Source organism: Seriola aureovittata, chromosome 5, assembly GCF_021018895.1.
Source record: "Seriola aureovittata isolate HTS-2021-v1 ecotype China chromosome 5, ASM2101889v1, whole genome shotgun sequence".
In the NCBI taxonomy this organism is placed as follows: Eukaryota; Metazoa; Chordata; class Actinopteri; order Carangiformes; family Carangidae; genus Seriola; species Seriola aureovittata.
The window spans coordinates 10,825,358-10,852,192 of record NC_079368.1 but is presented as its reverse complement, the minus strand read 5'-3'; the positions used below and the strand labels follow the sequence as shown (position 1 = coordinate 10,852,192).

Here is a 26,835-nt window from a genome sequence, read left to right as displayed (position 1 = left end):
GACACAAGTTTCACTTATTTGCACACCACTACTACAAATAATAAAATCGCTACCCTCATGTCACCTTTTGATTTTCATAACCTTATAATCAACATGTCTCTCAGTCATGTCAGACAAGGTCAAATCAAGCAATTTGTTACTTGTCAAAAAAAAAAGAGATGCAGAAACACTATACAACAATAATTGATTGGTTGAAAATTGGTCTTGAGAGAATCCCAACGGAGTGCGAAAAGAGACCAATGATTGTTCTAGATCTCCATGAAGCCCATTTTCACCACAGCCTCTCCTCTCAGCATGTGTCTCCTCAGTGCAGCTCATTTATTTTGACAGTGAAGCCATAATCTGATATGTGCTCTGTGTCTAAACAAAGTGGCATGAGTGCAGATTAACAGTAATTGGTGCTGTCAGTGTAGAAACATTGCAAAGATTCTTGGTGCACTGGTGAATATTCAACACGGCAGGCAGCCCCACCACCCCCTCAGATTTTTACAATGGGGGCAGCACTGTGCCATTCTGCTTTTGCTCTTTATTTCTTTCCCAAAAGCTCACTTTTGAAGACCCTACCACATAGAAACACATATACTGATGAAACGCTTAAAGCCTTAGCGTAATCCACAGAAATTGCCCCCATGGTTTAAGAAAAATGTAAAAATTTGGCTTTTAATTGGATTAGAATGTGTAGATGAGGACATTTTCAGAAAGATTTAAATGGGCTGTAATTAACATGACAGTCTTTTCACAAAGTTATTTAAGTTTTAACAGGATGCTCTGCTTTGTGTGTGTGTGTGTGTTTGTTAGCCATGTCCAAAGCGGCGGTGAAGATCTCTGCTGACCTGCTGAGTAACCCGCTGTGTGAGCAGGACCAGGCCTTCCTGGAGTCCATGACTGCTTTAGATACAGCCATGAAAAGAATGGATTCCTTCAACCAGGAGAAGGTCAGACTCGTTCCCACAGTCTTCCACTCTTAAAATATATAGTGTGGTATCGCACTCTTTTACTGTCTTTTTTTACTTTGTTTTCTCAGCACTTGCCATTAGATTGGTATCAGAGGAAATGTCTTTCCTCAGACATACAAAGTAGGAAACTAGATGAGTTTTTGTTGAAAATGCATGTTTTCGTATTTGTCAATATTGTGCAGCCTGTGGACTAAAAACTATCCGTATGTCTTTCCTTCTGCTGCTTTTCAAAAGCATCTGTGGCATCATCCTCTATAAGCTCAAGCTACTGGTTATCAGCTGTGAAAACTGATGCATTTGTGACTCACTGGTGTCTAAAATAACTCATACAATGGAAAGGCCTTTTCTCAACAGGAAAATATCCCCTACCACAAAGTCCACACAAGTAACTCTGTTCACAGCCTGTGTAGTAGACAAGTCTATTGTATTGCTTACATTTCTAGTTGAAACAAACATTTGGTTTCAGTTCAGTTTTAGTTTGACAATGATGGTTCACACCAAATAATCTGGAAAGGTTGTAGCAAAATGTTTGTTGTTAGAGCAGCTGCAACCCTCTTGAATTTATACTTCCATCACTCCTCAAATCCCACCTGCAGCATTGCATTTCTGTTGGTAACACTTGATGAAAGAAGAAGCAGGGAATCACCTAAGTTTCAGACCATGCCAACACGGCCAGTCATAAAACACGGTCCATCACAACCTTCACCTACATTTCCTCTGTTGTTGCATGTTTTGTGTATTTTGATATGTAGAGTATTTGTTGATTTGGAGAGTGTTTCTTGTAATGTTTGTGCTTTTCACTCTTGTATTTTGTCCTAAGGGGCAACCATAGATATGCAGGCATTTCTTTACAGAGCTGTAACAAGTACAGCATACTGTTGTCCGCTCTCACATAGCTGTACTTTGTTAAGATCTCTTCTTTGGCTGTCAGGCCTCCTCAGATTATTTGCCGGGTGCACTTCGGTTTTTGATTAGAATCATTGCCACAGGTAGTTATAATGTGAATCATAGTGGCACCGCATGTGTGCATCCTCAAGGCACTACGCTGTGAAGGGTAGACTTTTAAAGAGGGAAAAAATACAGGAGTGAACACAGGAGATCACACTAAGGCATATACCGATTGACTTTTTTCCATCTGTGTTTTCTTGACTCATTGCCCTGCTGTTAGGTGTTCTGGGCTTTTCACATTTGTTGCCTTAAAATATTCCTCTTTCTTTTCACATTTTGTTGTGAACCAGAATGATTTCATAACCTTTTCCTCAACAACATTCTAACAAGGTGGAGAAAATGAATACCTTTGTAAAAAAGAAAAAAGAAAAGTGGTCGGTTTTTTTATTCCATAGTAAAATTCTAGTGTAGTATCTCAGGAATGGCAAACCATCTGGAAATGTACATATTAGGTTGAGAAGAGTCGATTTATATTTTCTGTGAAACCTCATGAACTAGACTCAATTTCCATAGAAAATCAAACCGTGACCTTTTCACCAGTATATGTGAGTGAAGCAGTGTCCATGGTATCTCACAGAAGTGTTTTGAAGTCCTCTTTTGAAAGAGGAGCTTATTGTCAAACTAAGTAGTGCGAGTAAGAATCCGAATGAGTCTCACCACAAAGGAAGTTGAATACTATGTTTGTATTTTAGGCACAATGTCCTGTCAAGAACCTTCTTTCTACTTTGATAGAAAATGACTCAAATGTCACACAGAGTAGGAAGATTATTGTATTGATTATAAAATATACTAAACATGTGAGAAGAAGTTTTGAGTAACTGTACTGTAGAAGTCACTTTTGTTTCTTTCCTTTCTTCTTCAGCTTTAACATACCAGTCTTTCAGACTGGCTTTGCTCACAACTCATCAAATTTTACAGGAGCCATTTTGAGTGACCAGACAAAGTAGAATGTGGGTTGGACTGAGCGTGTGGGTTTGTGACCCCGGGTGCGTATGTTCCAGGACTTGGCTTGGTCGAGTGCCCAGGAGAGCACTCCTGCCAGTTTGACTGTTTTCAGGATAGAGCAAGTTTTACATTCTTCAGATTTTATACAATATCAAATTTGTTTTTTTTCTCATTTTCACTCTCATTGAATTTGGAAATGAAGAGAAATTTTAACCAGTGCTGCCTTGCACATTTGACTGTCAATGGAAATGTTGGGTACACTAAATCCTCCTCTTTCTTACCACATAATTTGAAGACCATAGTTTGACGGTTGACGGCATCAAAGTCTTCCTTTTTCCTGCTGGTTATAGTTGTCATCTTCATCTCAGGCCAGGTTGTCCTCAGTACCCTAACCAACTCAGTCATCTCTCATTTTAATGTGATTTTGTAGTGGTAGTAGCAAAAGACACAGCTTGTTTATATAGTGTATAGTAGTGGATCTGTTTTCTGGCTCCATGGTGTGTAGTTTTCCTGTTTGGCTCTGTGACTGGGATGTGTTTGACAGTGATTCAGCCAGGCACTTTGATCCCAGCACAGTTTCTCACTTGTGGAGGACAACAGTCACCAACTGTATTGACGTGGTTGTATTTTTTTTTTTTAACATACTTTGATCCAGAGTGGATTTTGACAGCTAGGTCACACCTGATTTTCTCTGCACTTCTTTCAGTCTTTCTAAATAAAAATCCTTGTGCTTGAACACAATGCTCAGTTCCAGGGTTGGGCTGGGTTGTGTGGCTCCTTTTGCAGAGTGGCTAAAAGTGAGCTCAAGGCAAAATAGTGAGTGTGCGCACTTTTTGGTCAGTGTGCTATGTGGAATATCACCAAGGGCTTGCTAGGTGTTTAAAATCCAGCACAGCTCACTCAAACACTACTCGAGCTTCTCCCTTCAAGCCGACTGTTGATTCTGACGGCACCAACAGCAAACCCTATTGCTCCAGCAAAACAGACACAAAAGCATCCACCCTTTGCTCTTCTCCGTGTTGAGACGAGATGTTCTGCCGCAGGGCTCACAAGTGAGAGAGCCAGCAGATAAAACGTGCAGCGATAATGAAGGCAGCAGTGGCCCAGGTCTGTGTGTTTATTTCTGGGGCTGAGGAGGGCGCACAGACCCGCCGGCACACTGCTGCCGAAGCTGAGCCCCAGTGTAGATGGCGGCAGCACAGTAGAGGATGCTCCGTTTGGAGGGATATTGATTTCCTCTGCGATCTGTGTGTATTTTTGGGAGGCCTGTGTGCCGGGATGGCCTCTGCCCCGTGACTCACTGATGGAGACTGCTGCTTGAGCGCCAGCCTCAGGCTCTGCAGGGCCTCCAAGGAATAGCTCCCCCCCTCTCTGTGGGAAGGGGCAGAGGGTAGAGGGCACCAGCATGCTTAAGCAAATCTGCCGCTGTTGTTCTCCCTCCTCGCTGCATGCTCTCACCTTAGAAGCAGCAGCGCAGCTCAAGTCGTGGAGAGGGGGGGGTGGTGGTGGTGTGAATATGTAAAACAAAGAATATGTGAATTCCCATGTATATATATTTGTTATTGGTTCTCTGTTTTCCCTCAAACCACAATCAACCATTTTGTACTTGGAAATCTGCCCGTGTGAAGCAGTGAGTGTTGCTGTATGTTCTCATAGATGGTCAGGGCATTTTTTACAAAGCACAGCTGCGATCTTGCTTCCTTGTTGTTGTGTGATTGACTGTCCTTCCAATAGCAAGTGAACATATGATTAGTGGAGCTTCTCACTGTTCTCATGCAGCTGTCACTTCGTATCTCGCTGCTTTAAATTCTCCTTTGCTGCTCTTAGCATTTACTCTTCACTTGACTCGATTGCCTGGTTAACTTCAGCATTCTGTTATGCTAGGAGATCCAGTAGTAAAAGTCATTTTGAATCTGCAATGTAAATGATGCTGGAAACTTTATTAATTGTGTGCCAACTTCTGTCAATGAGACTTGGTGCCGGGGCTGGAGGCCTCAAGATGAGATGTTCATTTACTTCCATTTAACACCCCCCTTCCCCTCTTTCCCTCCCCTGTCAGTTCTGGCAACCAGAAGGAGAATGCAGGAAAATATAAACTGTTATTGTTAAAATGTTTGTTTGCAAAGAACTTTCATCTTGTAAGGCAGCCCACCCTCCACAGGATTTGAAATCAGTTGGGCTTTGCTTTCATGTCCGTCCCCTGACAGTTCCATCCTTTTGTATCGCAAGCTCAATGAATATTCAGGGGTTTCTCCTCAGGGCTTGTGTACAATAAAAGAGTCAACGTCATGAAAGTTTCTTTGCAAACCCCCCTCCCCTTTTTTTCTTGAGTACTCTGTTTGAAATAACACGATTGTTGATGTTTGTGCAGTGGCATTACTTTGCAGCTAATGAGCGAGAGGTGTAGAAGCTGTTTTGTTCGTGGTTTAACTTTGATGTAACTCAATTTGACAGTGAATAACAATTCATAATGTCTCTTCCTTAATATATAGGGGCTGATTGCTTACATTAACAATTGTTCTTTTCATTACAGGTCAACCAGATCCAGAAGACCGTTATTGACCCTCTGAAAAAGTAAGTGCCCATCTTGATTTCTCATCCTCTTGAATTGTTTTCTTACTACTGTATTTTAAAGGTTGACTTTAAACGGTCTCTACACCAGACCAAAGTCAAATAGCTGTCAATAAGTTTAACGTTTGTTTGGACTAGATGCATTGCAAAATCACAGGAAAGTCTTGTAAAAGCAATTTAGTTTAGTTTTGTGGCTTAATATTCCTGATGTGGTAAATACATATGACACTCTGGGCAGACTAAGTCCAGTGCCCCATAACATTTTTATTATTTGACCTTGCTCTGCTCTTCGCACCAGTAGGGTGGAAAGTACAGCTGCAGTGCATGACCACAGGAAGGCCTGCAGTGTAGTAATACAGATTGTAAAAATGAACTGTGGAGTGAGCTGTGCTGCTGCGGTGATAGTGTGTCTGGAAGAAAGTTTATTTGGTTCTCATTCCTAATACTCGCCCCCATTGAGCAGGCAGTGAGTGCTATTCCATTCCTTAAGCCTCACTTTTTCTAACACGCACGCGCGCACACACACACACACACACACACACACACCACACCACACCACACCACACCACACCACACCACACATAGTGTGCACACGTACATGCAAAGCAGAGGTACTGGAGGGAGTGGTTGGACTATCCCACCCGTCTTCCGGAGCGCTTGTTAAGGTTTTGCTTCCTCCACCCGGCTCCTCCCAGGAGATTAAACATATGCTTTGTAAGAGAACACTGCATATGTTTCTATTGAAAGTTTATGTTGAACTTTCTTACCCATAAACTTGTCATTTTTTTAAGTAATCAATGTGAACAGATTCCTCTGTAAAACATGAAAAGGTTAGGTCAGTGTCTGTGTTTGTGAGTGTGTGTTAAGCCCTCTCTTCCCTGTGTGCTATGGTGGCGGAGCAATGACAGGATGGAATGGTTCTAATTTCCTCTTCCTGGTGGGCGGCAGGCGGACGTGTGGGCAGGCTCAGAATATGGCAAAGGGCCCAGCTTCCTGGGCCCAGAGCCGTGGATTGGTTGAGGAGGAGAGCTGTCTCAGGACAGTGCACACTCTCACACAAACATACATACAGATACACAAACACCAACCCAGATTTTGGAGGGGGCACGGTCTCACAAAGTTGGTATTTTAGACCATAAAGTTAGGCATTTACATGATTCTGAAATAGAGCAGAGGAAGTAAGTTCATAAATGAGTTTTAAAGCCAAGCTAAACTGACCTCATCATTAACTTTTTTCCCCTCATTTAAAATACAGCTCTATTATTTGTTAGTTTATCAAAGTGTCTTGTATAGAAAACTGAAACACAAAAGCTACTGTACTTTAAAGCTTCCATTAAGATTCCATTAGTCCTTCACTAATGAATATTTTTCATTTACTTAGTCTCAAAATACTCTATTGGTGATCTTGTGTCATTCTAAGGAAAATTAGAGAAAGAACGTTAATGTTAATGGAAGACCTTGAATGGGTTTTGTGTGTGTGTATGTGTGTTCAGTATGTGATTGAAGTGTCCAAGTGTGATTGCTATTTAAAATTTTGGCATCCATCCTTAATACTTAGTGTGGTAAAATGTACTATAAACACATGAAAAAGACCCCCCCCCCCCATCTATTTCTCTCTCTCAGGCCCAGACGTGAATTTCATCCACTCAGCGGGGTCACTGAATGACATCACTGTGTTTATGTGAGGGGAGGGGAGTGCGTGGGCATTGTGGAATTTGTGTTATCTAGGCCTCCTAACCTAGCCCTTTCTGCTCGATTGCTCTTTTGGGTGAGACAGAAGTCAAGCCTGTTTTGAGACCTCTGCCCTGGGTTCAGCTATGGCTGGACAAGCTACCTTCACCCCTCTCGATCAGAGGGAGACCCTGCCCCTGGAGCAGGTTGTGAGGCCTGAAGCTGACAGTTGTATCTCGCCTTAGCTGGGGGGCTTGGTGTAATTTTGGGGTGGGAGCACTGATTCAATATGTTGTTAAATTTTAGAATCAAAGTTTTTCTTTGTAGCCAGGATGTTTGTTATGAAGTTATCTATCTGTTTTCCCGTCTTATCTGGTGTATCGTGTATCCAGGCTGCGTGAGTTGTCGGAGTTTTGATCAACAAAGCGCAAGGCAAGTTGCAGCAGATCAGACTCCTTCTGCTGAGACAAAGGAGGTTCGGCATGTACGTCACACGCACACACACGTTCCCATGGCCCACTGCTCTTAAACCATTTATACAACAGGTGGTAGTTATTTTAAATTCACAGCAAGCATATTTGAACAAGACTTGCCACATGATGTAAACTTGTCTGACTCTCTTAAGTCTTCATCTCAGACTGTGACACATTGGAGGTGGTTATTTGCACATAAACAATTCCCTTTCCTATATTTTTAGTGGTTTGCTGTGTGTGTTTTGCAGTAGTGGGTTATGTGACAGTGATAGTCAAGAGGAACAGCCAGCCTCCTAGACTGAGGGTGTCTAGACCAGACTTGGGCTTGGCTGACGGGTCAGACTGGCCTGTCTGTGGATTGGCAGCTGCTCATAAACACACTCTCTGGTCCAGATGCTATTTCTATTCAGCCTGTTTACCACACCCTGACCTGTCACATGGACAGTGGTGTGCCCTTGGCCCCCGTGCAGCCCTCAACCAGCGTAAGACCTCATTCAGGCGAGGCTGACCGCAAATTCAGAACTAGATGACTGACCGGTAGCTGTCCAGCCAAGGCCAGGACATCGAGGGAAACGTCCAGTGTCTGGACAGTTATAGACCAAACTATCATTGCAAAGGATGTATAGTCACTTTCAACCATGGTCATATTCTGCTGCATATTTTTTGTGTGGGAGCATTTGACACAGCTGAGTCACTGTAACTTGTAGAGCCCTGAATGTAACAGTGAGACATCAGCATCCAGCATGGAAAGGACAGGAATGGGTTAACAAGCAATTGGCTTTGTGTCTAGCTCTTCCTGATTCTTCCACACCAGGAGAGCAGTGGCCCTTAAGTCTCTCAGTGTGCTGAAACATGGCAGTTGCTGGCAGTGTTGTGCCACTTTAGAGGAGTACACCGTCATGATGTGTCATGAGGAAATTGCATCGTTCTGTCAGGTGAAATATGCAGGTGAGAATGTGATCAGCCTTTGTGTCGTCTGAAAGTTGGCTTGCTGCTGCGCTGTCAACAGCCAATAGGATTGTGCTGGAGAGCAGTCATGCCTAGGGGGCAGTTACATAATCCCTTGGCACTTGAAGTATGTGTACACTGGAGCAGATAGTAGACTTGAGGATCGGCATCCACCCCTGCCATAAACTGGGCCAAAGTGGTATTTTATAAATAGTGGTAGAGCGTGGGCCGTGGGGCTGGGCTGAGCTGAGCTCTGTGATGTCACTCAAACGCTACAAGACCACTCCTTGCTTAACTTCCTGTCGGAAACAAGCCCTGCTTGTCTGAGGCTGAGCCTCAGTTCACATCATTTTCTACCCCCCACCCCTACTCTCTGGTAAGGTGCACAGGCAGACACAACCGTAATCTAGGATTTCACAATCAGTCCACAGGTTCTCAGTGCCTCCCTCATCTGCTGCAGGGAGCAGGGCACGGGTTGGCATGGAGAGGAACGTAAACCATGAAGCCCACACATTTTGTGGCTAATAACACTATAGGCAGAGACACACATTAAAACTATTGTAGTAGTGTGCCTACACACTTGATGAAATGCTTTAAATGAGTCATTCAAAAAAGCTGCATCTGACTCTTCATTACAATTGTTTTTATTTCTGACTCACTTTTAACAGACACCTGTGTGAATAATATTGTGGCCTGCATTATAAAAACACTGCCACTGGTTTGTGTTTACATGTCAGAAAGGCCAAAACTTAGTTTCTTAATTGTCATTGTCATTATGCTTATTTTGCTTGCTATTCATTTGTTAAAGACTGCTGGGATTTTAATAACAGCTTTCTGGTGTCTTAGTTCCCCTTCACACTGTGCTGTATTATTTGTTGTATATTGTTTGTCTTTTAAAACTAATGAAAACAAAACAGAACTACCTCAGTTTAAAGAAATAATATTGGGCACTTACTACATACTATATATTAATGCTGCATACATTCGAAGATACTTTAATCTTTTTATTAAATATTATTAGGTTGAATATAATACTGTATTACAGTATTCCTGCTTCCCATTAAAAGCAACCACAAAACCAGTGCAACAAGTCCCAGGATGAAGCTCAGACTCCTGTTGCTAAGTTACAGATGAATGTTTTCCTATTTTTAGTGCTGAAGACTAGGATTCTCGTTGCAAGAATATATTTTCATTTGGAATATGATAATTGTCACAAAATGAATTGTTTCATGCCATTTTGAACTACAGTAATTAGATAATAGATTAGAGGAGGCTTAATGCAGAGCTGTCCTCTGGGGTTTGAGAGTACCTCTACAATAAGATGTTGAGGAGAGGGATTTTATTAATTCATAATGACTGCTATTAAGATGGGATGCAATGCGAATGCATGCCTACATATTTCATAGAGCAAGGAAAGCTGTTTTAATGATTTCAGTAATTTTGGTTTCTTTGATAGTCTTATTTTTTTCCTAACCATTTGAGTGCTCTGAAGTGTGTGTGTGTGTGTGTGTGTGTGTGTGTGTGTGTGTGTGTGTGTGTGTGTGTGTGTGTGAGTGTGAGTGTGAGACTTTGTGTCTTGTTGTTTGTATCAGAGATGTCTAAGGTTGTCTTTACCTGTCTTGCAGGTACAGTGGCGTCTTCCCCAGCCTCAACATGGCAGTGAAACGTCGGGAACAGGCACTGCAGGACTACAAACGGCTGCAGTCCAAAGTGGAGAAGTATGAAGAGAAAGAAAAAACCGGGCCCGTTATGGTCAAACTACATCAGGTACTGTGGTTTAAAGCTTGGATCGGTGCACGTGTTGGTCCACTCGAATGCTCCCTCTATCTGCAGAGGAGCAAAGTTCACTTGCTCTTACATGTTGCACGTATTGTGAATTGAGCACAATAAGTGGAAAAAGACAAATGCTGACTGGATATGAACAAAAATAGTTGAGCACATGCATACTGTACATGTGCGCTCCTTCACCCACGCAAGCTACCAGGCTCTCAAGTAGTGCCTTTTCAAAAAGGCAGTGCTGCACATCTACAGGCACGTAATTGAGAATTGTAGACACACACTCATACGCGCACACACACCATGAGGCCAATACAGAAGCGTACACATTCACAGATAGCGCTGCAGTGTTGCCTATGCTATTGCCTCTAACACATCCTCACATGGCGAGCCACCCACACACATTGAGAAAAGCACTGTCAGGGGAACAAAGCCTTGAAGAGGCCCCTACATCCCTGCCCTTTGAATCCCAGTGCACTTAAAGAAATGATCTTGACAAAACACTCGTATGCCATTTCAACTGGCATGTGTAAAGAAAACCAACTAAGGTGAAGAGACCATACCATTATGCAGCAGATAAACAATATGTTGTAGTTTGAATGTAGCAACTCCCCCCTTCCCCTTAATAAAAAATTCTCACCCTCTCACACATATTCATTGTGCATTCCATAACTCCATGCCTACAGTAGACTACCCACTAATACATTCACACACAGATCAGTGGTGCTGGAGTCCACTCACAGCCAAGTCTGCCCACATTACCCACTCCTCCTCACTGTTGTCGTGATTACAGCCTTTTTTTTGCACTGCTTCTTCGTGGGAATTAGGCAAATATCATTCTGAACAATAAGAAAAAGGACACTAATGATGGCTCACTGCTGAATTTACTTACAACTAACTTGTTTTTCTCCAGTCTTTAGCTCCTTGTACCTTGTGGAAGAATTGTCAATGTGTAGTGTTAATCATAACATGAACTGACATGAGTGAAAAGAGGGAGGATCTGTAAAGTCAAAACTTAATAGTGACCACTGGTGGCCTGTTCTTTTTTTTTCCTCTCTCCCCTCCACACCCCAGGCCAGAGAAGAGCTCCGACCAGTCAGGGAAGACTTCGAGGCCAAAAACAAGCAGCTGCTGGATGAGATGCCCAAGTTCTACCACAGCCGGATCGACTACTTCCAGCCCAGCTTTGAGGCTCTCATCCGGGCGCAGGTTAGTTACCCCCCTCCCTGGAGATGAACACACAATGAGGCGCTCACGCATGCAGGCGCACACATCCACCCCAAAGTGTGCTGTTACGCCCTGTGAGCACTGGTTAAACAGTGGATAAAGTGTTTGATGGAAGGGAGTGTATAATCCTGGCAGTCTGTCTCCCTCCACGCTGTCCTAATGTGATTAACCCCCAATGCCGGCCCACACTACTGTGTTTAGCCCAGGAAGGCCTCATTTGTCTGGCTCCACTGCTGCCCTGCAAGCCTTCCTCTAACCTGAAGCTTCTCTTAAAGCAGCTGGGTGTCTCAAGTTAGCGCCACCATGTCCCCCTCCCCCACCCCAGACCTGCCTGGCCATGTCATTTCCTCCTCGGGACAGCCACTGGCACACTCCTAATTAGTAAACTAGATTATCCCAGACCTAATGACAATTATGGAGGTTCTATGATGTACTTTGAACTTAAAATTAGCAAACGGAGCTATTAGCTATAACCAACATAAAATATTTCCACAAATCTAAGCTCAGATCTTTCTCTTTTGAGGTTGCATCACATTTTTACCTTTTACCTGAGTTTGTATGATGCAAACGCTCCTATTAGTCACACTAGCTATTTACATCATCATCTTTATTCATGTAGCTCACACACTTGAATGAGCGTTTACACACATATACACACACACACACACACACACACACAGCCACACGTGGGTGGCCAGTGGACCAGTGGACCTCATCCCCAGCCCTGCTGCATGTGATCGGTTTCATCCTCCACTCCCTTCTCTCCCAGCCGCTTGTTGCTGTTCAGCTCCCAGCGGCAGCAGGAAAAGGCACAAAGGCTGCCTTTGTTGTGAGCCTTCAGCTTCACTACCACAAGTCCTGTCCAGCGACTGTCAATGGGACACACAGCCTGACCTGTCCACCTGTACAGATGTTGATGAATTGAGACATTGTCTTGATATTTTTTCCCCCCTCAATTTTGAATTCTCTGTTGCATGTGTTCATTTTAAAAAATACTTAAAAGATTACTTTCTTTGTCTATTTTTTCCAGTTGATTCTCTTTGTCTCCAGAAACAGTGGTCATTCATTCTTTAAGGACTTACTGGACTTACTTATTTTTGTAGGTGTAACCTCTGTATAAACATTAAGCAGCTGGGACTATGGTATGTTAAAATGCTTAGACAGAAGTCATGTAAATTAAAGCTCTGCTTTACCCAAAGGCTCTTTTTTGTATTGTAGGTGGTCACAGTTGTGTGAGGCTGCGTTTACTCCTCGTGGTGACTCAACTAATTGGAACAGTAGTGTGTCTTTGCTACAGAAGGCACCCAGACACTGATCTGGTGTACATTATCATCACTGGTCATATGAACATTTCCGATGGCCATTTCAACAAGCCACTTTTGGTATAAAAAAAAAAAAAAAAATATCCGCTTTACCCCCACAAACCACAGTAACCCAATACTTATGGCCCACTCATGTGGCTTAGGTGGCAAATATTGGTATAAACATACATAGGGGCTTTCAGACTGAGAACTTAAATAAAGGTTTAAAAAACTTGACTTTTTTCCCTTTGGCTGACAGTGTCAAATGCTACTCTTTACAGAGGGAGATAAATTTTATTCCTATTTAAGAGATTTTTACTTCATTTCCAACTTGACCTAGCCCTCATTCTGCTGTGACCCTTAGCGAACACTGGTATCCTGGTTGGTCTTGCTGTTTCGGCCTACAATAGGACACACATGCAATTTCTGAGAAGCCAGCGATGCCCCCTTAAGAGCATGGTATCGTATCCATCGTTGTGTGAATAAATATTGAGATGTGTGTGTGGGTTTCAAGGGGTTGTATTTCCCAGTACTTTTATTCTCTGCCTACTCTTCTGGAGTCTTGTAATGTGATTAAAGTCTATTAATCATCAAAGCAACTCTCTAGGGAGCCTGACTCATGAACTAAGGGGAAGAAGCAGGGGTGGGAAGTGTCAAAAAAGCTTTCAGTGAACACTCTCTATCTCTTGTTCAGATCGGGAGAGAAAAGCAGGGTCACTACCCACTGAAGTGCTGGGTTTTTGGGGCTTTGTTGGAGTTGTTTGATATCTGTGGGCTCCCTCTTCTCCTCTCGAATCAGTTCTCATTAGCGAGGTTGAAGAGGTATGAGACCAGCAGCTTCAGACTTGTTTAAGTAAAAGCAAGGTTAGATTGTGCAAGTGGAGCAGTTTGGACATGAATTTGGAGTTTTTCCTGAGAAGCATCTAAGAAAGGTCTCTGGATTGACAATGTCTTTACATCAGAGGACAGACAGGACTATTTTTTCTGGTATGACAGCTTTTTCCTTTTTCCTTCCTGCCCCCTCAGGTGGTCTATTTCACCGAAATGTACAAAATCTTCAGCGAGTTAACAGACCAGATCGACCAGGCAGGGTTGACTGATGAGCAGAGGGAGAGGGAGACCGAGGCCAAGCTCAGCGAGTTGCGTGCACTGTCCATTGTCGCCGACGACTGAGGGAGGAAAGCCGAAAACCGGGAAGGGCTCCTTTCATGCCTCTCTGAATGGATTGCACTCTTTTCAGGCTCCTCCGCGCAGTTCAAACGGACAGCAATGGCCTTAACCTGATTATCAGTTTGTTTCCTTGCGGCCTCATCACCCCCCCATTCCTCTTGCACTAAACTCCCATGTTTCATTCTCTGTACAAAAACTCTCTGCAACTCAGAGCAGCTAAAATGCCACATTAACAAAGCCATCAGCCAAGTGCAACATTATAAGCCAATATGTTTTTTTTGTTTTTTTTTGTTTTTTTTTTTAGTAAAGGAATCAAACAGCTCTCGTCAGAACTAATTAACAGGGTTACACTTCTTGGTTTCAGTCTATAAGCGTTTCTTTCTAAAGTAGGAAAGGAAACAAGGAAATGTTTTTATTCATTTCTGTTTTGTTACCTACAAACTGTGAAACATCGTTTTTATTGCCCGACTTTGAAATTACAAACACTACAGAGTGAATGTTATGTAAGGTACTGTAGGTTAACAGCAAGAAAATATATTTCTGTATTCTGGCCTTTGTTGGTTATCTCTAAGTTTAGCTCTGTGCCATGGTGTGTGAGGGCTTTTGATGGGGATTTACAGGATGCTACTGGTAACATCACCTGTGCATTATCTGCCTACATTGTCCTGACTGTGGATGTAACATGAAAACTAAGTTGTGTGAAGTGAGATTGTGCCTGTGCAGCAGTGTTGAAACATCGACCACTCGGGCTGCGGAGAAAACAAGTCGCCATTGAAATCAAATTGCTGTCCAAAACAAAGGCTGGTGCTCCCTCTAGTGGGAAATACCGATCATGACACACAATTTCCTTTTATTCACACCATCCATCCTTTGTTCTATTGTTGGTGGTTCAGTTCATCTGTTAGCAAAGAACCTCACACATTGTTGGCAGTCTAGAGAAAGTCCTTTCTCTGTTCCCTGTTCACCAGGGTTGGAAGCCAAATGTTTCTGGCTTTCCTTGATTTTGGACCAAATCATACTGTCATTGCACTCCTTTGTTTCCACCTTTATCATCAGGGACAGCTTCAGTATGATGACCATGCTCTGGTTAATGGGGCTATATGGTAACATACACACACTGATTGCTCCCATATCACATAAGTGGATTTTTGGTGATGTCATACCAAGAAGTTGACTATTTATTCTTCAACAGTCCTGTTTTGATTGTGTAATTATTTCTTTGTGTCCTGCAATGTGTAACTGTTAAGAGTTACATGGAAAAAAGTGTATTAATGAAGGTTTCTTTCTAAATGAGTAAGTTGTAGTACAGGTTGATTTTTTTTTTTTTTTTTTTAACATACCTAAATGAATACTTTAACATTAGTGTTGTTTTTTTTAGGTTTTAAATGTATTAATACCAGAATCTGTTAAAAGACAGTGTTTTCAGCTGTCGTCTCAATGTATACTCAATCATGAAATAAATTAATGGTGACAATAGCAACCATGTCTACAATCTGCATTGTTAACCTGTTACTATTATATTGTTGCCTTGATTACTTGATGTTTGATTATCCACTGCATATCTCTCAGGGTGAGTGCAGGAGTCATGTCCGAGTGCCTTGCGGGGAATCAAATGTGCTGTAATTTAATCACACAAAAGAGTTATCAGTTACTAATCTTTATTTCTGTTCAGTTTTGCTTTACTGGAATTAGTCAGTAGTGTCCGGTCGACAAATCTCAATATAAGCAGTATTTACAGTACAGTTTCCTCTTTTTTTTTTTTTTCTTTTTTTTTTTTTAACACAAATCATTGCTGATTGAAATCCTCATTAGTTGCAATGGTTTAACATCAGGTGAAGGATTACATGCTCACACTGGCTTAGGAAATCTTCCAGAACCAATTAGAAAAATATGACCATCGAGCTAGGATCCAGGATGTTCATGAAATGCTTACATGGTGACCCATCAACCCTTAAAATACACACCTACAATTAATGCAAGTTCTAACGGCCCCACAAGTAGTTTCCCTTTAAAATTCCTTGCTTGGGAAAAGAACAGGCCAGTGTAAATAAAATATCTAACTTAGTGTCTGTGCAGATTGCTTCCTAATAACATCTGTGATTCTTTCTTACTCTTCTCTCTCTACAGCTACACAATAATTTACATAACAGTAAAATCTCCCATTGAATCAACATTGAATTAGTGACAAAGACAACATAGAGAGAAATAAAATGGTTTGGGCCCATTCTGTGTTATTTTTCATGTGAAGAGTTAATGCATTACACAATGTGGACGGAGGTGGATGTAAATTAAAACTTCTTTGAAGCAAAATACCAATATTCCAAAATATATCCAATTGTATATTTTAGATGAGGCACTGCTGGACGTTAATTTAATTTTTTTTCTCCCCCAGGTTCCCGCACTTATTATTTTTCCCTTATTGTACACCAGTAACCCTTGGGTGTTGTGTGTGAATTACTGAGTAGAGTCTTTTAAATGGCTGTTTTACTGTACATGCTTGATATCTGTTCCTGAAAGACTCTACGGATGTCGGCACGTCTACTTTTCAGGGTGGGTGTGAGGAGGCCGTTGGCGACACTGAACGTCTCTGGATGCAAGTGAAGGTCCTTCACCTGAAAGGAAGAAGGAGAAAGGAGAAGATATGACACACAACCACAATGAAAGTCAGTATTGGGAGGTTTGTAGCTTCTGAATTTTAACCGTGAGCAGAGATTGCTCACTTGTTCAAATGACTTCAGCCCTGCTTCTTTCCCCACGGCTTTCATGTCCTCTAATACTGCATTCTTTACATCCTGTAGGAAGACAGATAGCCAAGTACATCTTTTAGAATCCATACAGTAGTGTGAAGTAGTGATATTAAAGAGATGTTTGGAGATTTGACATACAGGATTCTGGCACAGCTCCTCATAGGACCCCACAAATCCCCGCTCTTTAGCCCAGTCAACAAACACCTCAGGGTCAGGCACGACTATGCCTATGAGATAAGACTGGTAACAGGAAATACAAGAGAAAAATCGATTATTTAACTCGCACTGCGGCAGATGTTTTTGTATATAGATCAAATGAATAGGAATCGCATCATATTAGCATTGTACCTGTAAACTATCTCCATGCACGAACACCTGGAGCACAGGAACACAACGCATGTAGACGTTTTCTATCTTCTCCGGAGCGATGTACTCTCCCTGGGACAACTTGAAGATGTGCTTCTTTCTGTCAATGATGCGTAGTGTCCCGTTCTGACAGAAGAGAAATACAAACACAGACATTTGCTCACTTACAAGAAACAATATATGTGTTTATATGTCACTCTGATTATACTGTCTAATCTTACTGGAAGCCACTGGCCCACATCCCCGCTGTGCAGCCAGCCGTCGCTGTCCAAGGCGTCAGCTGTCCTTTCCGGGTCCCTCAAGTAGCCTCTGAACACACTGGGGCCACGGATGCAGATCTGATGCAGGATAAAGCCGTGAGAAGTGTCAGCAGGAAGCACATTGTCTGGTAATATGTTTAGCATGACCACATGTTTAGACTCACCTCTCCCTCTCCATTCTTTGCATAGTATTTCATGTCAGGAATGTCAACCAGCTTCACCATGGCGCAGGGTAAAGGAGCACCAACGTGACCTAACAGACACACAAACATACCTGCTGAGGACAGGAGGAACCAGCACGGGCACAAACGCACAAGCAACCAAGAGAGAGAAAAAAAAAAAAAAAAGGTAACGCATCAGTTTCTTACCTGCGCTCCAGTCTCCCGGCATAGAGAAAGTGCAGCCTGCAGTGCACTCTGTCTGACCATAACCCTCAAATATCAGACAGCCCAGAGTGGCTCTGAGGAAGGACAGCACTGTGGGGGAGATGGGTGCTGAAGCGGTCAGAGCAAAGCGTAGATTACCTCCTAAACTGGCCTGAAACAGAGGTAGTGCAGGCAGTATTTGTGTAAAATATCTCAAACAATATCATATTGTGCTAATTTCCATTTTAACCATTTTCAACCTCGGTCATATTTCCCATCTGCATTGACAATACCGAGCCAGAATCTTTCAGCTCTTGTTTGCCTGTGTGCGCACTTCTCCAATACACTCCCACAGGGCCAATATGCTCTGCGTGATTTTGGCACTCGTTGCTGGAATAGTTGTGCTTCTCTTGTAAAGTTTGGATACAAATTTGTTGTTTGAAGGGCTGCCGGTACCACTGTGTTAACTACTACAAAACATAAATAGTTACATCCTGATTTACAGAAAAGATGTCAATTAAGACTGAAAATCAATGTCCAGTAGGTCTTTACTAGGGACACATATGAATGTACAGCACTGCAAAGCAATGGAAAACAAAAAAACTCAATTGCAACAACATGGGAAAATATGATTCAGGCAGAAATAAAATGGAGCTTGCAGAAACTGACCTGAATCCTGCTGAACACCAGTTTGTCCCACAGACTGTTGTTACGTACAACACCGCTGCTGAGCTCCGCCTGCTTTCTCCTCACGGCGTAGTGAAGCAAAGCGCGTCGCAACGGAGACGTCACAGAACCCAGGATCTTTACAGGAATCAGTGAAAATGGACATAAACATAAAGCCAGGTTTAAAATATAACCGACCAAGAGTTATCCCTTCTAAGTACCGTGTAAATGACAAGATGTGGATATATTCGCTGACCTTGTCATAGATGCGATTGAGTAATCGAGGCACAACAGGAAAGAAGGTGGGTTTGAGAGTTTTAATGTCATCCATAAGAAGAGAAATGTCCCCTTGGTAGAATCCTACTCTGGCCCCATGGCAGAACATAGAGACCTGTTGCAGAAATAGACTTAATTTAGGGTTTACACATAAACACACACTAGAAAAAAAAATATATATCTGAGAAGATCAACTACCTGAATCATCCTCTCAAACATGTGGGCAAGCGGCAGGTACGAGATCGACACATCCTCTTGCTGGATCACAAACGAACCCTGAGAGGAAACGAGACATAAAAATGAGCAAAGCACCAGGGAGAGATAAAGTTCAGGCAGCAGCATACGGTAAAGCCTCGCAGGCAATCAAACATGCTGTATGGCTTTTCCAGCAGCAGTTAAGATAGCTGAATCTTTATACGGGGGCAATTAGTTAAAGTACCTTGCAGCGACAGGGGCAATCAAACACCCAATTAATCATACCATTAGACACAGCAGGGAGAGGGACAGCTTTGAGATACAGAGACACAAGCAGATGGGAAGTGATGCAAGCTATGAGGCTGTTCTCAATTAGACAAGGAGGTGGAAGTGTAGACAGACCTCCAGGATCTTAATGACAGAGGAAGTGTTGGAGGCGATGTTGCCGTGGGTGATCATGGCTCCCTTGGGCTTCCCTGGATAAATAAACAAGACATTATTGCAGTGCTCTGCACAGCAAAGGAAACTATAGCGGTGCCACAATGAGAGGTTGTTAGTGGGCACTGAAGGACACTTCTCTAATGATGTGAGTGAAGGATAATTATGGAGAGACTTATGAGATCAGACGATACCTGTGGTTCCACTGGTGAAGCAAACCACGGCCAGATCCTGGGGCTGGGGCGGCTACAGCAGGCAGCAATAAAATATGAGAATATGACAACGGGCTTCCTCCACTCTTAATTTAAGCCCTGTTTACAAGTGAATGTTAATGATATCTTATGGGACAGGAGCAACAATAAAACTGTCAACCTAGCATTTAGAGGGGGATTAGGTATTTACTGGAACCAGTTTGATGCGGTGACACAGCAGCTGAGAGACGATAAACTCACCACAGGATCTTTGAGGTTCTGCCTTCCCAGGTCCTACGATGTGGACAAAGATGAGTCACTCATATCAATTTACACATCAGCATTGATTAAAGGGGAGAAATTTAAATGAGTCTGCATTATAGGGATTTAGTCTTTCCACCCTGCTCACCATGAGCTGCTCCAGTTTCAAAACCTCCACCTCGCTGGCCTTCGCCCTCTCCACAAAGGCTTCACTGAAGTTGTTAAAGAGAACCAGGCAGGAGAGCTTCGGCGTCACGCCTTTCTCCTTGTTCTCTAACAGAGACGCTGCCTTCTCCTCCCGGTCACAGATCACCAGAGAGATCTCCGCTGAGAATGCACCACGACACACAGATGGGATAAACTTTACTGACCCCACGCAGGAAAAATCAAGTGTGATTGCAGCAGAGGTACAACAGCTGATATGTTGATTTGAATAGTATATACATTATTAAATACCTTTTACTACTATCTATCTACTATATATAAATTAAATATGAACAAAATTTAAATAAAAAAGCTACTAAATACTATATACAGTAATTATGGAAAGTAAGTAAGTACATTTACTCTTGTATGTATCACTTTCTCCTACTTTGTTTTTACTCCACTCAGACACTGTGTATCTGACAGCCATGCTATTTTCTGTGATTTTGTAGATTTGAAAAGAAAAGATTATAAATTTGAATACATTGTCAAAGATTAAATCAGTGGTTCATAACCTTTTGGGGTTTTATTCCCTTACAAAAAGTGTCTGAGAGTTGAGCAGTTGAGAGAAGTTTAAAAAAAGAATGTGAATTAGTTTTTTGCAGAACCAGCATATTTACTTCATTATTCAAGGACATTTAGCTCTTAATAGTGTACTTTCATTAAATAATTTAATAATTTACAAATACTCGACCTTAAGTAAAGAGTCTGAGAACATAATGCACATGTAAACATCTCCTATAGTTTTTTAGATCATATATTTGTTATATGTCAGTTACACATACAGTACCAGTCAAAAGTTTGGACACACTTTCCCATTCACTTAAGTGTGTCAAAACTTTTGATTGGTAATGTCTGGTAATAGTCTCTAGAACAATATTGTGTGAGGGCGGTCACTGTGCATTAACCACCACAATGGTCTTTCATACAATCAAATCCGATTTGATACAGGAGGCTGGAAGACCAATAAAGACCACATTTATATTTTGTGCACTATTCCTTTAAATATTGATAAAATCTCATCAACATTGTTTTTTTTTTTTTTTTACATGAAGGTTGTCTCACCCAGGTTGAGTATGTGGACCATGGCCTCCAGCCCCAGGGTGTCATAGAGAGGCACCACCGCCATGGAGTAAGTGTAGCAGGCCAGTTCTGAGATTATCCACTGTCACCAGCAGAGGGAGACAGAGCAGGACTGTTACTCATTTCCAAACTTCACTCATCACTGTGTCCTTGTTGTGTCAGATATCTAAACATTAGACACTACATTACATTACATGCATTTCATATTTACAAAACAAATAAAACTACATAAATAAAAACACCAGCCAGTGTGTAGATCGGTCTGATCATAAAATTGTGTTTCACCTTCAGTCTACATGGGAATGCCAAAAAAAGGCTTTGCCTAATGGATATGATAAAAATGAATTTGGGAGCAGACATGTTCCAATATTAGCTGCCCTGGAGACCCACTTTCACCACCAGCACTTTGCTCTCAATACGAATAGAGGAAAACACACTTTCAGGACAAAGACAAACACAAATCATATTTTAAATTTGAAAACTCATTAAAAAAAAAAGAAGAAAAAAGAAGATGTGATCCTGGGCTCCAAGGGTATGATAACAACCCTCTAGAGATGTGTGTATGAGAATATATTAAGTTTTAACCTGGTGAAATAATATTTTGAATTATAGGGCTGTTGAGAGGTTTAAGGATCAATAATCTTGATTAGAGGCGAGAACAGCTTGTGTCTTAGAAGTTATCTAACCGACTCTAAAGCTCACAGGTGATCCACCAGTGCGGGAACACATTTTACACTACAAGACAGTGATGAGTTCATACCTCTGGTCTGTTTTGTGCAAATATCCCGACAAACTGCTGCGGATTCGGCTGGCAGCCTTTAGCCAACAGCCCAGAGCCCAGCACCTGCGCCTGCTCCGCCACCTGAAGGATCGGAGACACACAGAGTCACATAACAGAAAAGCGTGACGGCCGGAGGATAAAAAAATACAAAAATGTCAGACCTCAGTGTAGGAGATCCACTGGTAGGGCTGGCCCGGCTTCCTGAAGCCAAGGCACGGGCCATTTCCTGAAGGACACAAGACAGCAGTGTCACACCAGTGCAAACATATATACCATTTATAGCATGGTGTCTGTGATAGCTTTCTTTTTTCTTTTTTAACTAGGGACCAAGAACAAGTTTTACTTATGATACATCAGTAAATTATATTGTGAATGAAATGTGTTGTAATAGAGGTGCCAGGTGTCATCACCTGAGATCTTCAGGCCTCTCTGGAACATGTCATAAGCCGTCTTGGTGTCATCATAGTAAAACTCCAGCAGTGAGTCATCTTTAAGAAGAGCCGATCGCCTGCAGCTTGGATCTCCCTACGACAAACGCCACTATCAAACACCTTAAAACACTCCTTCCATAATGATGCATGTCATTTATACAAGTTTAAACACAATCATACCAGCGGTGACCATGATCCACTCACATTTACGGCTACAGACTGGGCTTGCAGATCACAGGGAGGACGCATGGGTCGAGGACGGGTCACCAGCCAGTACGCAGTGAGAGAGGCCAGGGCTCCTAAACCCAGCAGAGAGGAGGACGATAGAGACAGGGAGGACAGGGAGAAGGAGGACAGAGGCAGAGACGGCAGAAGACTCCAGAGGTCCTCTGATTCAGAACCTTTGAGACCCGCACTGGAGCGAAGTGACCGTAACCACTCCTGGAAATGCATAGCTGAGGGAAGAGGACAGGAAAAAAAATACCCAGTGAAACAGAAGGAAATTACATGGTGCCTTCACATCACAAACATTTCTTTGTGCAGCATCTCCTGCACGAAGCACCGCAACAGCAAACGCGTGGCAGGCAACAGATTCAGTGCCCAGCTCATTTTTAAAATACACTTTTCTTGCTGAAGCATTTTTAATAATGTTTTATAATGAGGACAGTGTTTGTGTTATTTTTCTGATAAATTCATTACTTTGCCCCCACCCCCACCCCCCACTCTATCACAGTAAACCCTGTTCATTCACTACAATCTTTAAACACAGAACGCAACAAACCAGAAAAAGAAAAATGTAAATAAAAACATCACTCCACTTGTGAAAGTGTAAAATAGCAGTCTGAAGAGTCTGGTTAAAAGACTGAATCACATTGGATCACAGGCTTGGTACCGCACATGGAGAGAGAGGAGGAGAAGAAAAGGCCTGAGCTGTTAAAAGGAGGGTGGTGGATGGGGGGAGTGGAGAGACACCAGGAAGTAATAATGATTGGCTTAACAGAAACAGGCACCGAGGTTACTCTAAGGCATGTTGTGCCACTCTTTCATCCAACAGGGAGCGAGAGACTCGGGGTGCGTACAGTAGCGAGGGGCTGGTGGTGAGATAGGGTGAGGGGAAGGACCGGGTAAGTCCACCCCCATGAACCCCTGCCAGAGACTTTATTGTTCATATCAAAACTGAATGAATGAGGGACAAATAGGGAGGGGAAGGGCAATTTGAGAGCTGTGTCTACCCTCCAAACAAACTCTGACAGTGTTTGCTCACGTGCAAACTGTAAAACTACACTTCACCCTAAAACTGCTCATTTCACCCCCTCCAACAAACCACTTCATCTTCCACCAAGCGAGGAATTCACCTCACTCCTTTCCAACATCCATTCCCCTCCCCAAACACCCCTCAACCTCTCACCCACTTTCTCCCCCAGTACCCAATAGGAGAGGGGATAAAGAGTGATATCATACCCCTCCCTCCTCTTTAACGGGGCCGATCCTGAACTGCCTCCCTTCCCTGCATGGGCAAAGCGATGCCACACTTGTCTTCAGATGATTTATAATCTACTTTAAGCATCAATTTATGTGAGTTAAAGCTGCTCAGTTGCCACTTTTCACCTACGGGAGTAACAAAGCAGCTGGTGATCCCCTTGAGTCATTTCACTAAGTAAATAAATGGAAAGCAAAGGGCTTTATGAAATGTGACACATCCAAATAAATGACAGTCGGCCACGAAGAGAGCTTCCTGTAGCCCCTTTCTGTCTCTCTCCACTGCTCCCTCCTCTCTCACTCCCATTCATAATGGCTATTGTCACAGCCCAGACTGAGACCATTGTGCTCCCAGCTTTTACTCCCTGGAAGACGTGAGACAAAAGAAAATGGCACACACATGTGAAAATATACCGAAGGGAAACAAATGCACCTTCACAGCCTGTGCCAATCTCACTGGGAGAGAGAAACCTGAATGTTCCATCAGTTCACATCTGACTTTATATTAATAGGGAAGACTGCATAGCAGGACACACGATCAAGTGAAGTAGATTAAATTTATGTTTGGTGCAAATTATGGAAATATGGAAATAAACTGACATCCTGCCACAGAGCGAACAGAAAAAGCCATAAAACATCAGAATGCAGGTTCACAGGGAGACAGCAGGCATGTAAGAGAGAGCCTGAGGCAGTCTGCACGTCTGTACACATTTACTGCTGCTGACAAGCTGAGGCAGAGCTGAGAGCACAAGGGATATTCAGAGCTACAGTATAGTGTGTGATAAAAACAAGACAGACACAAACAAATACAGAAACCAGAAACTGGTTTTGAGAAAGGAATCTGGTGAGAAATCAAGGTGTCAAACATTATTTGGGAACTGTATTTTGGGAACCGTATTTTGGGAACCTTCTCATAAAGTGAACTATGACGGGTGAAAAATGAGTAACATAAAAAAATGGGAGATTAAATTAAATTAATTAAAGTGTTTCTAATCTAATTTTAAACGTGTTAATAGTAAAACATTGTCTTGGATAAAATCAGGGCTTAAATATAGGCTATAAATTATCAGTTGATGTTTTGCATTATAAGTTTTTGGTATGTTTTTATAAAGAAGTATAATGTCAGTGTTGTCTGAAATATATTTTGGCAACATCTGTCAGATAAAGTCTTCTTGTATTAACAAATAACCACGAGCCAGTGCAGGGAGTTTCAAAGTGGAGGAAAGTGAACTCAATTTCTTGTTCTATTTGAACTTCTGGCAGCCAGACTCTGTTCGTTTTGAAATATTTTAAAGGCTTTATGGTCGAACCTCGCAGCATGAAAGAGCAGTCAATGTTGCTTTTAAGAAATGGAAGCAGAAAGTTTTTCTTTTCACAGGCAGACAGAAAAGGACTAACATTAGTGATGTTCTTTAAGTGAGAGAGTGCTGTTTCTGACACCTTCCTGCTATATTAAACTTTAGAATATATATTTGGTCTAATAGTATTTTCCCCACAAAGCAAAGATCCAACGCAGAATGATTGCCTGAATGAGAAGAAGCTCTGTACAGTAGACTACAGGGCTTCTGTGTTGATGGGAGCAATGCTGGGGAATGCTTCCCCCTGACCCAGATAACTACAGGAGGTGACACGAAAGGGGGGTGACAGTGTTTTGTACCCACACCACCAGCAGCAGCAGCAGTAGCAATGAACTCTGCACACTTTCCATGTGCCTGAAGTAGTGAATGGTCCGATCAAGGGGAGATGAGGAGAGAGTTACAGGGAGGACACGTGAGGCTGGCCGGGCAGTGGGGGGAAACCAGCAAAAGAGAAAGAATGAGACTGAGGGGTGTTTTCCGGCTGTGATTCCCAAATGAAGCGTGAAGAACACAGACACACACTTGGTCACAATGACGTTTTTCTTGTTGAGGAGGAAGGACGTGAAGAATGAATGAGAAAGACCACGCATCCTGCACGTAGGAATCACCCTCACTTTCCACAAGCCGGCACCGAGTCCGCCACCAGTCAGGATTCTCACAGACAATTAAATATTTATGCATTTTTTTTCTGCAGCTTCAAGTTTTCAGTTTCATGTAACTAAGCAGAACCAGGTCCAAACATCACTATGCAGGGGTAATCTTCCAATGTTGAGCTGAGTACCACACCTCACAGGTCACTTTTGAATCAGTGAGTGTTTTTGTGCACCAGGGCAGATCTTCCAGCCCCACACACACCTCAGTCATACCATACTCTGCAAATGTCAAACACTCATAGTAGATACCAGAGAGCTGGAATCTGGCCATATGGACAACTTCAAGCATGTTGCATGGCCCAAAATATCTAGACATGCAAAAAAAAAAAAAAAAAAGCTTGGCTCTGGGACAACATACCACAGCACTGTGCTTAAGTTGACAGTTACACATTAGTTCACTCCAGCCCTTTCAAAGAATTTGAAAGCACCGTGCAAAAATATCTACAAAACTTAAGGTATGTGTATCATGAAGTGATTCTACAAACAATGCAGTAAGACAGAAGCGCCATGAGGTCAATATAAGTTATAGCTTCAGTTGAGCAAAGGCAAACTGCACAAAAAGCTCATATAGATCAGCTATGATTGTGAAGAATCACTTCTCTGTTTCTCATCACTGGATCACTGAAAACCCCATGCAATAGTTTGTTAACAGGTTGATTCACCTTCACTGTGTTCCTCAGACTTCAGCAAACTCTCAACTGGTAGCCTGAGAGCCTCAGCGGGCTGCAGTAAAACTTTTCTCCTTTTTAGATCGGAAATCTAAAGTCTTCGGGGTTGCGCGGGACAGACTGAAAACGAGCCAATAAACAAAGACAGAAAAACCAAACGGAACTTACCTCAGAAAATCTCAAACCTCAATTTTTTCCTCAGATTGCACTCCTAAATCGCTACTTCATCAGCAGATCCATCGAAATCTGTTCACACGTCAAGCTTGAGACTTTACGTCATCATAGCCTGTGAAAACCTTCAAAATAAAAGCGAGACTGATGGCAGCATTGTGCGCGTCAGAATTAAATTTGAAGTTAAGTTTAAAGCGGAAATGTTTCATCTAGAAATTTGGAAAAGTGGAATAATTATGTTACATTAGTATCCCAC

The 26,835-nt window shown here is 42.4% G+C and overlaps 2 protein-coding genes across 3 annotated transcripts in view; one reads left to right on the top strand and one right to left on the bottom strand.

Annotated features, from left to right (window-relative positions):
• bin3 (bridging integrator 3) overlaps positions 1-15,764 on the top strand; it is a 29,015-nt gene extending 13,251 nt beyond the window's left edge. The window contains exons 5-9 of the mRNA XM_056376242.1: positions 799-935; positions 5,383-5,423; positions 10,138-10,279; positions 11,363-11,497; positions 13,843-15,764. Of these exons, the coding sequence (XP_056232217.1) occupies positions 799-935; positions 5,383-5,423; positions 10,138-10,279; positions 11,363-11,497; positions 13,843-13,989 (602 nt within the window). The 3' untranslated portion in view covers positions 13,990-15,764. The remainder of the gene's footprint in view (positions 1-798; positions 936-5,382; positions 5,424-10,137; positions 10,280-11,362; positions 11,498-13,842) is intronic.
• Positions 15,628-26,721, bottom strand: acsl2 (acyl-CoA synthetase long chain family member 2). Of its 2 annotated transcripts, none has more exons than XM_056376240.1 (20): positions 26,577-26,721; positions 22,431-22,705; positions 22,230-22,344; positions 21,981-22,045; positions 21,799-21,900; positions 21,021-21,120; positions 19,900-20,078; positions 19,752-19,784; positions 19,494-19,545; positions 19,264-19,337; positions 18,865-18,942; positions 18,647-18,781; positions 18,394-18,528; positions 17,728-17,896; positions 17,524-17,612; positions 17,321-17,437; positions 17,082-17,225; positions 16,872-16,973; positions 16,707-16,778; positions 15,628-16,598 (listed from the first exon to the last, which is right to left on the bottom strand). In XM_056376240.1, the coding sequence occupies exons 2-20, from the start codon at positions 22,701-22,703 to the stop codon at positions 16,458-16,460; spliced, it is 2,175 nt and encodes a 724-aa protein (XP_056232215.1). In that variant the 5' UTR covers positions 22,704-22,705; positions 26,577-26,721; the 3' UTR covers positions 15,628-16,457. The 2 variants fall into 2 exon arrangements, with proteins under 2 accessions (XP_056232215.1, XP_056232216.1); XM_056376241.1 differs by having other exon boundaries at positions 22,455-22,705.
• Positions 26,722-26,835: the final 114 nt, after the last annotated feature.